The sequence below is a fragment of the Oreochromis niloticus genome, linkage group LG18 (assembly GCF_001858045.2).
Source record: "Oreochromis niloticus isolate F11D_XX linkage group LG18, O_niloticus_UMD_NMBU, whole genome shotgun sequence".
Classification (NCBI taxonomy): Eukaryota; Metazoa; Chordata; class Actinopteri; order Cichliformes; family Cichlidae; genus Oreochromis; species Oreochromis niloticus.
The window spans coordinates 4,514,704-4,527,946 of NC_031982.2; the positions used below are offsets into that span (position 1 = coordinate 4,514,704).

At 45.1% G+C, this 13,243-nt stretch overlaps 1 protein-coding gene across 4 annotated transcripts; it reads left to right on the forward strand.

Annotated features, from left to right (window-relative positions):
• The first annotated feature begins 179 nt into the window (after positions 1-179).
• Positions 180-10,707, forward strand: LOC100701692 (major facilitator superfamily domain-containing protein 12). 4 transcript variants are annotated; one of them, XM_025900072.1, is made up of 13 exons: positions 180-439; positions 977-1,059; positions 1,233-1,666; positions 2,280-2,399; positions 4,460-4,670; positions 5,046-5,169; positions 6,226-6,420; positions 6,611-6,703; positions 6,795-6,887; positions 7,216-7,386; positions 7,467-7,561; positions 9,071-9,201; positions 9,307-10,707. In XM_025900072.1, exons 3-13 carry the CDS (start codon positions 1,519-1,521, stop codon positions 9,348-9,350), a joined length of 1,425 nt encoding a protein of 474 aa, XP_025755857.1. In that variant the 5' UTR covers positions 180-439; positions 977-1,059; positions 1,233-1,518; the 3' UTR covers positions 9,351-10,707. The 4 variants fall into 4 exon arrangements, with proteins under 4 accessions (XP_025755857.1, XP_005464586.1, XP_025755858.1 ...); XM_005464529.4 differs by having other exon boundaries at positions 977-1,022; XM_025900073.1 differs by lacking the exon at positions 180-439 and having other exon boundaries at positions 491-1,059.
• Positions 10,708-13,243: the final 2,536 nt, after the last annotated feature.

Here is a 13,243-nt window from a genome sequence, read left to right on the forward strand (position 1 = left end):
TGGTGCTAAAGTACCAGCTTACTGTAATACTAGTACCCTGGTGTCCTCCATTAATGGCTAATGGAAACTGTTCTAATGAAGTAGACAGAGAAAACTCTACCATTCGTACATCTAATTTAAGCTCATATTTAATATATGCAAATGTTACAGCCCAGGTGAGAGGACACAGCTGTGGCCCACTCAGTGGGTTGGTCATTGTTGTTGAATTTACACTTCTGGGATTTCTGAAGTCCGCTTCAGCAGGGCAGTTAATGTCAGGCTCAGAGAAGGAAGAGGAAGTGTGGCTGACATTTATACTAACAGCTGATGTATCCCCGCAGCTCTGACGGATGAACTTTAGTAACTTCCCTAATTAATGTGTCTTTGAAGCAGGACACTGAGGCACTCAGAAATCCTTAGTTGATGTCTGGAGGGGATTTCTGCAACAGCAAAGACGGAGGTAACATTTCCAGGACTCTTAAAAACGTTTGATAAGATAAGTTATTTGTGCAGCTGCTCAAAGTAACTGTCCAGATAAATGTCCGGAGTTTGTCTTTGGATGGATAAAAGTAATATTGTTATACAGCTTGACTTTGTCCGCGTCGCATTCATGCTACACGGAGAAACTGCTCACACATGCTGGTATTTTATCCAGCAGGTCGTTTCAACCATGTGTTACACTTTGGGTTTCCTCGATGCTGTTAGGCGAGCTTTACTTTTGTGTGTTTAAAATAATAATTCATTTTGATTGCCAAGCTAACGCTGTTAAAGATATCATCGTCGAGCTGCCCGCCGCGTCCTGTCTCGGCGCTCTTTAATTAATCAAACGGTAACAACATCACGAGGTCTGAAGTGTGCCGTCACGTGAACAAGGTAACTCTGCGGGCTCCAGCTATTGGCTGAAAGGAGCATGACGGCTTCCCCATTGGGCAGTTTCTACTACGTCATCTTTGCCGGTCTGCGTTCTTGTTTACATCTGATTGTATTTTGCGTGCAGGTTTGTAGCCGGTTAGCTGAAGGTAAGCGGAGGAGCTGCACTTCAGGTAAGCCGCTGTATTTCCCCTGTTATATGTTGGAGCTGTGAGTCTCCTCGTTACAGTCTTGGGTTTGTTCCTTCATCTTTGTACGGTAACATGTCCTAGGATGACTTTTCATTCGCTGGCTGTTGTAATGTGATGTAAGCGGAGCTGTGCGGCGGTGAAAATCCCCTTCGCCCACTGATGTGGTTCTGTTTCGGTTTTCCTTCCTCTCAGACGCTCCTCCTGGCTTGGCCGCACCGCTACATGTCACCTGATTTCAAGAGGAAACTGGCACCTGTATTAAAAGGGACTAACTAGCTGGCTAAGTTGCGACACATGCCCTTACTAAACCGGATGGTAAAACCGTATAAAGAAGATAAGTCGTAAAAAGGGGAACCGAGAACGGGGCTGTCGACATTCAGCCTCCTTCCTCCAGACGTGGAAAAAGCTAGCCGAAGCTTTCAGCTGATGCCCGCCGAGCCTTTCGTGTAAACTGGGCTTTGGTCTTCCTCCAGCCGTGATGTCGGACACGGACGGTTCTCTTCCTCTGCTGAAGAGGCTCAGCTATGCGGTGGGGCACTTTCTCAATGACCTGTGTGCCTCCATGTGGTTCACATATCTGCTCGTTTTCTACCATTCGGTGCTGGGATTCCAAAACACGAGTGCAGGTTAGTCCGTGTCTGTGTCCGTGTGTCGTCCTCAGGGCTGCCGATAGTGGCTCACCAAAGGTCGCAGGTCATGTTTGGGTGTGTGGTTGACCCTTCTTCAGCCTGCACATCACTGATAGGTGTGGTCAGAGTCTTCCCCCCGTTTCATCGCCAGGCTTTCATTTTTCTCTGACGAGCTTCACAGCAGTGCTGTGGGATTCATTATGTCACCCAGTGTAACATGTGCTGCTTGACATCTTTAAAGTTTGAGTTCTGAAGTCAAACTCTTCGTGACTCCATCACCAGATTAAGTTCACACTCTGACGACTATGTTTCATGTCTTTGTCCACACACGCTGGAGTTGGAATAGGTCTTCCTTTTCCTGAGCCCAGCTGAGCGTGATGAAACACTGTCTTTGTATCTACACATCAGTCCTCATTTACATGGTCTGTGAGGTATAATCTGACCATTCTCAATTGTTCTTACAGTTTAACAGTTTAGTGAGGACGCAGAGTGAGTTTCAGCATACAGTACTGCAGTAACAGCTAGGTGTATGCTTGCTGTTGTTCTGTCTGTTCTCACTCAGTGATTGTTGCAGTATGTCACGGAGCTGTGAATGTCTCCTTTGGTGCAGGTGTGCTTTTGCTGGTCGGGCAGATAGCTGATGGTATCTGTACGCCTCTTATTGGCTACGAGTCTGACCGAAGCCCCGGCTGTAGAAACTACGGCAAGAGGAAGACGTGGCATTTAGTTGGTAAGTACACAAAGTTAAAGGAAAAAGCAGAGTCCTTTGTCTGTCTCATATATAAATATATCTATATATCGCAGTCAGATAAACTTCTGGCATATTGAAGTGTTCAGCAGAGGTTAAGTTTCAGCTGCTTTGGTGTTAATGATATTAAATTCATGTGCCGTAAAGGGGCAACACTGAGACAACCCCTGAACATCAGTGCTGCTGCAGACATTTTCTTCTCCTCCTAAAAGCTTGACTGGCATTCACCATGAAACACCACAATGGGCAGGTCCCCTGCAGCACAACATTTAGGACACACACATTTACCTGCAGCTCTGGTACCAACCAGCAACAACTAGTCGCACACATGCTTGTCAAACACTGTTTATCCTGTAAATGAGAGGAGATCATGCTCAGTTCTTTTTCCTCATGTGACTGTTGCTAAGCTATGAGCATGAATAATAACTGAGATATTCATAAATAATGTGATGGAGCTGTGTGTAGGAATAGGAACTATACGGTCACCGCTGTCATCACGACCAGCACAGAGTGCAGGTTTTAGTCATCATTGTGCACATAAGTGTCAGAATCAGTGTGTAATCCTTTCAGAGGGCGTGCTGCAGTCATGTGCCCTGAGAGTCATTAACCTAAGTTTGACTGATGTGTTAATTTTTAATTTTTTTATTTTTGGGTGTCGTTTTGTTTTAGGGCCTTGTGGACCTGAGACAGTCCTCTGGTCATAGTTACTAACACGTGCTAACATGTGAGATGCTGTCTGTGTAGGCAGCATATGCACATAGAGTATGTGTATTTTTATGGCAGTGATAGCCATACTGGGAAATAGTGATGTTTTTGAAGATAAGCTGAATCCTTATCCGTCAGAGTCTTCTCAGTTTTTAATGAGTGGAACTAAGAGCTGATTGTTTCTGAGCCCAAAACAAATCAGCTTAGCCTTTCAGGAAAAAGACTGTTGTGAGCAGATTGCGTTTACTGCGAAATCTCAAAGCTCTACTTTTTCGGGTTGGTGTGTAAACTCTTGTGACTAAATGTCAGACAGAGATCTACGTTCCCACCGTTCCCATTTCAAGCGCATAATCCCAACTATGGTGGCTGCTGGAGACCAAACATCAAAACCTTCAGTTTAGACAAAGTTTGCCTTAAAGGCTTCAATACCACCACAGCACACAGACAGGAAAATATTCAAACTGCTGGAAATGACATTCTTGGAAAATTAAATCCTCTTCATTCAAGTAGGATATCGGTTAGTTTGATGACAACAGCCTTTAAGTTGTTCATTACTCCCAGAATTTTCAGTACATCAACTCGGTTCAGTTAAATGCGAGTGCTTGGTGAGACTTGAAATGCACGTATAAAAATTTAGGGCTAAAGTAAAACATGTGCTGTGGATATTGCCCTGTCTCATGACTTTAATTGTTTACTGTGGAAGATTTTCCAGGAAAGTCTGCCATATGAACTAAAAGGTCAAGGTAGGTTTGCACTGATGAACCACAGTCAGTCTGCTGTGCATATATACATGTATACTAATATATACATGGAAAGACTGTGCTCCAACACCTACCATGGATTTTATTGATCAGGCTCACATGATTCGTTTTAACAACTTAACGCTGTGCAAAATGTCATCAAAAGTGCAAACAAGTGCCACGTAGCTAAACAGGCGGAGGCTTGTGTATATTTTTGCCTATTGTTTTACCAAAGCAGGAACAAAAGCACAGAAATAAAAGCAGCGGCGCTGAAACGTATGAATGGTATGTAAGTTTCCCCAGAGTTCTCGTTGGGCGACTACGTCATCTGGTTGCCAAGCTGTTGTGCAACATCTGCTAAAATAGTCCTAATGCATGTAGAAGGCAAATGAAGTGAAACCACACCCCTGTTAGCCACTGAGGTCCGCTGTGAAGAGGCTCTGTGAGGCTCTCGTTCCTCTAGGACTGTGGTCATCTGGTACTAGTTAATGGGGAGGGGGGTAAATTAAAAACCAATAATACATGCATCTGTTTAAAAAAATAGAGAAATGATCCGTGTTGTGTCATCTCTTTGCTTCTGCATGTGTTTAAATCCAGGTACACTGAGCGTAGTGCTTTCCTTTGCCTTCATCTTTAACCAGTGTGTGGGCTGCAGCTCCCTCACCCCTCAGTGGGCCAGTTTAATCTACTTCGTCCCATTCATCATCATCTTTCAGTTCGGCTGGGCCGCCACGCAGATCTCTCACCTGTCCCTCATTCCAGAGCTGGTCACTTGTGAGCATGCTAAAGTAGAGCTCACCGCGTACAGGTATGGTTAACACACGCATGCTTTACATGACGAGAATCAAAAGGTCATACATGTGCATCCCAAAGGTTGATGCTGTTCATCTGGATGTTTTCAGTGGCAGAAACTGAAAACGTCCAGGTGACTTCTTCAGATCCAGGAACTGACCTCACAGCCCAGTGTTCATTCAGTCAGCTGGTTTCAGTCATTGTGCAAATGTCCTGTTTATAAGGTTGAAACCTGCAGTCAGCTGAGACTGAAGAAGTCAGCTGCTGCAGCTGATGAAACTGAAAACGTCCAGATGAACAGAATCAACCTTTTCATGTTTCCTTACCTGGATGGTTGAACGTGCATCAAAGTGTTGTGAATGTACACTCTGTCCTTTGTGTGTGGGAGCAGGTATGCGTTCACAGTGATAGCCAACATCACCGTGTATGGAGTGGCTTACCTGCTGTTTCACGTCCAGGCTGGAGCGGCTGAAGACCCCGATTCACTAGGACCAGCGGATATCATCATCTTCAGGGTGAGCAGGCTGATGCGTCCATAGCTGCGAGCACAGCACAGTGTCCAGTCTCTCAGTGACGTTAGACTTCAGACAAACCTAGCTGAGGTTCTGTGGCATGAATCTGGCTGCTGAGTGGGACTGAAAGCTGTTGGAGTTAAAGCCTCTGGCTCTGCCAGCATACTCTGTAAGACTCTGTGAATGTAGATTTGTACTGTGGAAAAAACCCTGAATTTTAATTTCTCTTACTACACTTGTTTTTGCAGAAAGGTGCAAGTTTCTAGTAGTTTTTATTCAAGCAGAAAATAATGACCCAGGATCTCCATTCTTGTTCAAAATACCCCAAAACGTTTTTGTTGTTAATGTTAAGTTTGTGCTCAGTGCCAACACTCCCCTGCTGTGCTCCCACCTGCAGTTTTCTGTATACACGAGCAGATCAGGACAGTGGTGAAGTTTCTCCTGGGTTTGTGGCAACTTTAAAGACAAACAGTGCTGTATGAGCTACACAGCACATCCTCCTGCTGTATAGTGACAAAAATGCTTTAGTAGAACACTCTGTGCAGGGCTGTGACGGAAAGATTTGCTCCCTCAGGTCTGATTCATTATTCACTTGGCTTTCACAAGATTAAGAAGCTTTGAGTTGATTATCCAGGTTTACCTCTGATATAGAACAAAGCCTTCTTGAACCTAATTACCTTCATTTGTACACAGGAACAGGCAGTAACAGTGTGACAGTCAAAGTTGTGTACTTTTCTCTTTGTATTGTATGTATATGGTGACGACTGTACAGACGACATAAAAGCCATCAATGATACTTTTGCGCTCAGCATAAAAAGAAGGTGGGCTGTTATTTATAAGAAGGGAGACAAAGCTGGCCGGCTACAGCAGAAGCTGTTGGGCTGACAGGTGGGACAGAGCTAAACAGCTCCTGGTTTCCACAGTCAATATAAACGGTCCCTAAAATGTGATCCCAGCGTTTGATAACTCCGCCCACTGTGTCCTCTGGTTATCTCAGGGCAGCAGGAGCTTGTTTCTAGCAGCGGATGATAAGGTGTGCCACGTTGTGTGTAATTACAGAATCTGTCACTAATTGTTTTGGGCATCGGTGTCGTCTTCTCCGTCGTTTTCCACGTGGGAACAAAAGAGAACAATGGAACAAGCGAGGAGTCGGTGGAGGCAGAGGGGGAGCGGAGGCCGCTGCTGCCGCGCTCCAACACCTTCTCGTCTCTCCTGCAGTGGAAATGCTGGCTGCGACAGCCTTCTTTCTACCAGGTATGGAGCTTTGAATAACTTAAACTCTGAACAAACGCACTGACGTGACCTCCACCTGAACCTCTTCAGAATGAGACGGGAACAGTTTCAAAGGCTGACGGCTGGGCGGGCGGCAGCACCCGTTCAGCTTGCGATGTAGGATTTTGATATCGTAGACGCATCAACAGACCTGCTCACTGTGTCTCTGCAGGTGGCCGTACTCTACATGTCCACCAGGCTGATCGTCAACCTGTCTCAGACCTACATCTCCATGTATCTCATCAACACTCTGGGGCTGCCAAAGGTGACGGGGAAATCTTCCAGTTCACCCATTAAACATTGGGTTGTCGTCACGTGCTCATTTTCTTCTTCTGCTTGGTTTTTCCTTCCAACAGAAGTTCATAGCTACCATCCCATTGGTGATGTACGTGAGCGGCTTCCTGTCCTCCTTTATCATGAAGCCTGTCAGCAAACTCATTGGAAAATGTGTAAGTAAACCAGGTTTCCTTACTCGCTGAGATGAAACCGCGACGAGTCTTAAAGCACGAGTGGCTCTGAGGGACTGACTGCTGTCCTTTCTGTGGTTTTTATAAAACAAATGTTTGTATTATAACAAAATATGTAATATTTGTTCTTTTTAATGACACTGACACTATCGCATGCCAAAAATGGGGAAGGTGGAGCCTGTGCTGTTTTTAGAGTAGGGTTTGGGTTCATTGCACTCAGTAACAGGATGTGGTTGCTTCTGTATCTGCACTCATCAAAAAGGCAGAAGTGGGTCACGGTCATGTGTCTTCTGTCCTCTGATTGGTCCAGCTTACATACTTTGTGGGCCTGCTGCTGATCATGGCGTTCTCGTATTGGGTGCTGCTGGACATCACCATGGGTCAGCAGGTATACGGGGCGGCTGTGCTGCTGGGGGCCGGGTCCGCCACCATCCTGGTCATATCGCTCGCCATGACTGCAGAGCTCATCGCAGATCAGACGGTAAGACCTGTGTGAAAGGCTGAGACGGAGGACGAAGGGATCCTGTTGTTTGAGCGAATGTTTTCATTTTGTGTTTGCAGCAAAGCGGAGCGTTTGTGTACGGAGCCATGAGTTTCACTGACAAGGTAGCCAATGGACTGGCTGTGATGATCATCCAGGCCCTGCATCCCTGCCAGTTAGTCCACACACACACACACACACACACACACACACACACACACACACACACACACACACACACACACAGTCGATCACACGGATTATAAATTTGTTAGAATCTGGCATCCAGAGTGTGTGTGTCCTCCACCCTGATACCTGAGAGCTAGCTGATCCACTGTGGCCTCTGTGTCTGTGGGCAGATCTCAGCTCGTCTGTGACAGACACAATCTGCTGAGAATCATTAAGGTTTTTATTGTTAATTAAAGCAAAATTAAAAACCCGTAAAACTAATGTCAGTAAACTAAAACTATTCAGCAGATGTCATCAGTGTCAGTTTGGTTGACTTTGTTAAAGCAACAAGTTTTGTAGTAAGACTTGGTTACTCAGCTGTTCTGATGAACGCCATCAGATAAAGTAAAACAAACAGTAAACATTTCAAACCTGTTTACTATATTTAAAACAGTCAAAACTGCAGTTTGTTAAACAGTTACATGTACACACGTCCTGTGTAGGGATGGGTATCGTTTAGGTTTTATCCGATACCAGTACCGGTGTTCGAACCGGTGCTTAAAGAATGAAGGACACACACTTTGTCCAAAAACCTCTTATGTTTGTATTTCTAGCAGTCTCTTTTTTCCTGCAAAATGATAACCAAGTTAGCCTTTTCTGTTGATACAACACACCTCCTTTGGCTGGAAGCAGTGCTTAAACAATGGAAAACACAAACTTTGTCCAAAAACCTCTCATGTTTAGCTGTTTCCCACTTTTTCCTTGGTCATTTTAGCCTTTTTGGCCAGGGTGAAGGGAATATCTGCCATCAAACAAGAAGACAGCCGCATGTAACTACCACGGTGTTTGCTAGTTCACCTTACATGCATTAATGTAATAATGTGGTTAGCGTACTCAACGTAAATTACACACGAACAACATGAAGCTGCTCACGCAGAGAAGAACGGCTGCTGCTGCCATCATCATCCTCATCATTTCTGCTACACTGGCAGGGCTAGGGGCCCTTTAAAAAAACGCTATGTGTCGCCAGGTGTTTCATCAGATTTGAGGTGTTACCTCCTTTGACAGTATCAGCTTAAAGCACTTGTTGCAGGCTGCTGAGTTTGCAGCTTTTGCTGTGAAGTACAGCCAGACTTTGATCGCTTCGCCTTGGGCATTTTTAATCTGTAGCTCTGCTCTAAAAGAACGTACGTACCTGGGCCCGCCTACTATCCTTGGAAAGGTAAAATGATTGGCTAGAATCCAAAGTGTATGACATCTTAGGAAAATAAAGCACCGAAATGTGCGCTGCTTTTTGGTCTGGTTACTACCGTTTATGTCAGAAACGATACCGGTACCCATCCCTAGTCCTGTGACTGTGCTGCTAGGACACACACGTGTGTGTGTTTACCTTGTGAGCAGGAGTTTATCCTCTGTGTTGCGTTTTTATGTGTATTTAAAAAGAACCCATCCTGACAGTAAACTCTTCTCTGTGTGTGTGTGTGTGTGTGTGTGTGTGTGTGTGTGTGTGTGTCAGCACTGTGGTGTGCTGTCCTGCCTGTGTGTGGTTCTACCATTACGTCATGGTCATTGTAACGGGAGGCGTTTCCTTCATCGCAGCTTTGGCCCTTTGCTCTATCCTCATCTGGCCAATCAAGATAAGAGGCCGTAAGTCTCTCACATGCACACACACACATGCACATGCACACACACAGCGTGTTGCCTGCGTGTCTTCATCCCTTGCGTACCTTTTCACTGTGTGTGTGTTTGCAGGTGCTCTGCCAATCATCTCCAGTGAAGCAAATGGAATCAACTGACAGGGCTCCTCCCACATCATCTCACTTTCTGTTTCAGAGAAACGGCAGGAATTCTGTGGGATTTCCTGACTCGCTACTGAAACCAAGAAGCCTTTCTGTTTTTAAACTGAGATTTGCATCCTTTTATAACCTTGTTTTGTCATCATTTTCCAACAAAACTCGATCTAAAATCCAGGCTGACGTCCGACGACAGGCCAGCACTTAAAGAATTGAATCACACAATAAGCTATGTTTTTAATGGATTTGTTCTGATGATATTTTTATTATTATTTAACTGTCCTCATGATCAAAGCATCGACACAGTAAACCGGACCGTCTGCTAGTCAAAGCAAAGGTTGGGTTTGCAGTCTGTTAGCTGCTTTGTGGGCTCACACTGTAACACAGCACAGTGCTGGGGCATCGTCTCCAAGCTGCTTTAGCCTGAGCACAGTAGCTGCAGCTGATTTCCTGTCACCTTTGCCCCCTCATGATTTTCACTGTGCACATGAAAGATCGGGCTTTGCAGGAGTTATTTCCTTTTACTACACGCGGTCAGCCTGAAATTCCCTAAATGTGAATGAAGCCACTACACAGAGTTTGGAAAATGATGAGAAAACAGTGGTGCTCCTTAAATAGACATCAAACATGTTGTTTCACATGTGCACTGTTACACAGCGCAGGACAGCGGGGGCTGGCTGCATGTCGCATAGTTGTCCTGGATGACAAAGGGAACCGAGTCCCTGCTCGTAGGAGGACGAGGGGAACCAGAGGAAGATATAAACATGTATGACGTTCAGTGTCCTCACAGGCCAGCAGTAAAATCTTCCCCAGACTTCACTTAAAGAGTCATTCCACTATCCCCCCCTTACACTGATAAGCCACTACAATTGGACACACGAAGGCCGTCTGTACAGCGTGCAGGCTGATGGTGAGGAGGGGGATGCACAGACGACACTAATACAAGCGTTTACCTCGAAGACGTTTGACTGGACTCGATGAGCTCGGTGAGCCTCAGTCAGAGGAAGTCCCTGCTGAGCTTCTCCAGCTTATTTCTATTTGTGCTGTCCTGGATTTTGTCCCTCATGAAATGACAGTATGTTATGTAAACTGTTGAGCTGTTGGAATCAAATGGAAGATGAATCACATGTTTGTAATTAAGAGTGACTTGATGAGCAGAACTGTGTCTGATATTTAAACACTTCAAAGGGATCAAACGCTCTAATCTGTGTATTTGATGCTTGCATAGAAGAGAAGGGAACATCATGTTGGACCAAAGCTTTGTTGCAATGATCAGCCTTCGTGTCCAGCAGGAGAACTTTGTGTTTACTTTGTCTCTTCTGTCTGATAAATCCCTTATTAAACGGGATTCATTTCTCTAGTACGTTCTTCTTCTTAGCTTTGAACAGATGCTACAGACTTCTGTCCCCGAACAAAAGCTGGCAGATTATGATATTCATACTGTACAGTATGAAACAGCTGCTTCTAATTACAGCCAGTTTTATCGTAGCAGCAGCAAAGCTGTGACCCTGTGTTAGGTCAGTGACACTAATACACATCGACTGTAACAGAGCTTACTGTGTAACTCAGGGGTCCAACTCCAGGCCTCGAGGGCCGGTGTCCTGCAGGTTTTGGTTCTCACCCTGGGTCAGCACAGCTGAATCACATGATTAGTTCATTCCCATTTAACCATTTGAATCAGCTGTTGGATCAAGGACACATCTAAACCCTGCAGGACACCGGCCCTCGAGGCCACCTCTGGTGTAACTACTGATATTGTCACCCACTCCAACTCTGTCTGATTTAAACTTCATCATCACTCAAGATGCAACCGGAAACCTGCACCTCCCAACACATGCAACCACATGCAGCCCGCAACACCTGAAAGGCGTGAAAGGTTACGGGTCATAGATTTACCGCAGAAGTCTGAATGTGTGGGGGACTGGAGCCAACTCCCCACCAGCTGTGATCATAGCTTTGAGTAGGGGTGGGTTTTGATTATCGATTTATCGATTCTAGCTTGGATAACGTGAAATCGATTCATTAAAATCCTGAATCGATTTTTTAATATAAATTTATTTTGCCAGAAACGCCAGAATCTCAGGTTAAACCTCCCAAAATTTCAACAACCACCAAACAGCTAAGACAGTAAATGAGAGCAGGAACACGGATTCTGCACAAGGACGTAAACACACAGCGCGGACCCGCCGACGGATCAGTGAGATGTCGCGTTTCTCACCCGGAGCACGGTCGGGCTGAAAGCCGACAGCTCGCTGATTCTGATGTTTCGGCGGGTCCGCGCTTTGTGTTTGCGTCCTTTTTGCGCTGATTCTGAAGCTGCAGGTTTTTATCTCTCTCCGAACAATATTGACCGAACCAGCAGCAAAAGAAGATCCAAACTACGCTTCACATAAACATCGTCATGAATTCACTCTGACTTTTGCTGTTTTGCTTCCACCAGATAAAATCACACTTCATGCACAGCTCTCTCTCCCCCCCCCCTCTCTCTCTCTCTCTCTCTCTCCTTCAAGAACAGTTTCCCGTCTAAAAATCTGTTTTCTGCGTTATTCGCTTGCTTGTTACGCACAGGTCTACCGTTGTTTGCATCGCTGTCGGCCGCTGGTTTTTTCCTTTTACTTGCGAAAACAAAGCCTCATTTCTGCTGTTCAATACTGAACAAATGTAAACTTTTTAAAATTATGCAAAAGTGTAAAACGCTCAGCTGTGTCTGTAATCAAACCTCTGTAACTTTGCTCTGCTTCACTTCAGCAGCATCAGGTAACGTTCATATGCTGATTAATGGTTTTCTTTCGTTTTTGTTCTACTGCAGAATATTTTTATAAAATCCCAGCCCAGGAAAACCACCTTCATGTTTTCCTGTCTTATCCTCAGCTACTCTGACACAAAGGCAGCTGCTGTGACGCTTATCTTACGCCGTGGCCACTGGACTTTTAATGTTTATGTTTTATTGATTTCTATTTTGTTTTCCCTGGCCAGGGTTGTTTTTATTCCTTTTACATTTTTAACTTTAAATCTAATAAATTATATTTTAGTGATAGACTGAATTTTTTAATTCAGTCTATTCCCTTGGCTGCTCCGCTGCTCTTCCCGTTAGAAGGGTTTCCCTTCTGTGTTAAACCTACCACCTGTTAATCTAGCATTACACTTACACCTGATTATGTCTCGCAAGTGTCAGCTTTCTTTTTTTAGATATAAAAATATGGAAATGTACTGATGCATGATCTGAATTATAATATTTCTGACTGTCTGAAGCAAAATGCAAATTGAATCGAATCAAATTGATTCTAGAAATCAGTGACGATACCCAGCCCTAGCCTTGAGTCTCTCTGCCCGTGTCCCAGCACCAAACACACTTATTCACATCACCAACATGGTGCAGCGTGGAGCAACCATGGCATGCACGTCCAGTCTATGCAGGTCACTATAGCCATGCAGCCTGTTTTTGCTCTGACTGGTAGCTCCATATGCACCATCCCTCCTCCACACGTGTCCACATCAAGGTGCAACCTGAACTGTTGCTCTGATATTCTCATTCCACCTTCACACACACACATATTCGGTTTCTGCTGACCTTCCTTTGTCGTTCTGTCCCTCCACCTCTGCGGGTCCTCTGCCACCTTATTCTCACAGAAACTCCTACCTAAGCTGTCCATCACCACTGCAGGCTCAGAGCTGAGCACACCTCCACCTTAAAGCCTTCGACACCGTCTCACTGTGCCCAACACCTTCAGAAGCTTCTGTCACTGCTGAGCACAGCTCTTCTCTTGGCCCCAGTGATGTGTTTTCTCTATAGACGGTGCAGCTACTGGACTTCTCCATAATCACTCAAAGCAAACAGCTCTGGTGTTCTTTCTTGGCGTTTCCTCCATCTCTCCAGTGTCACCACAGATGCTGAC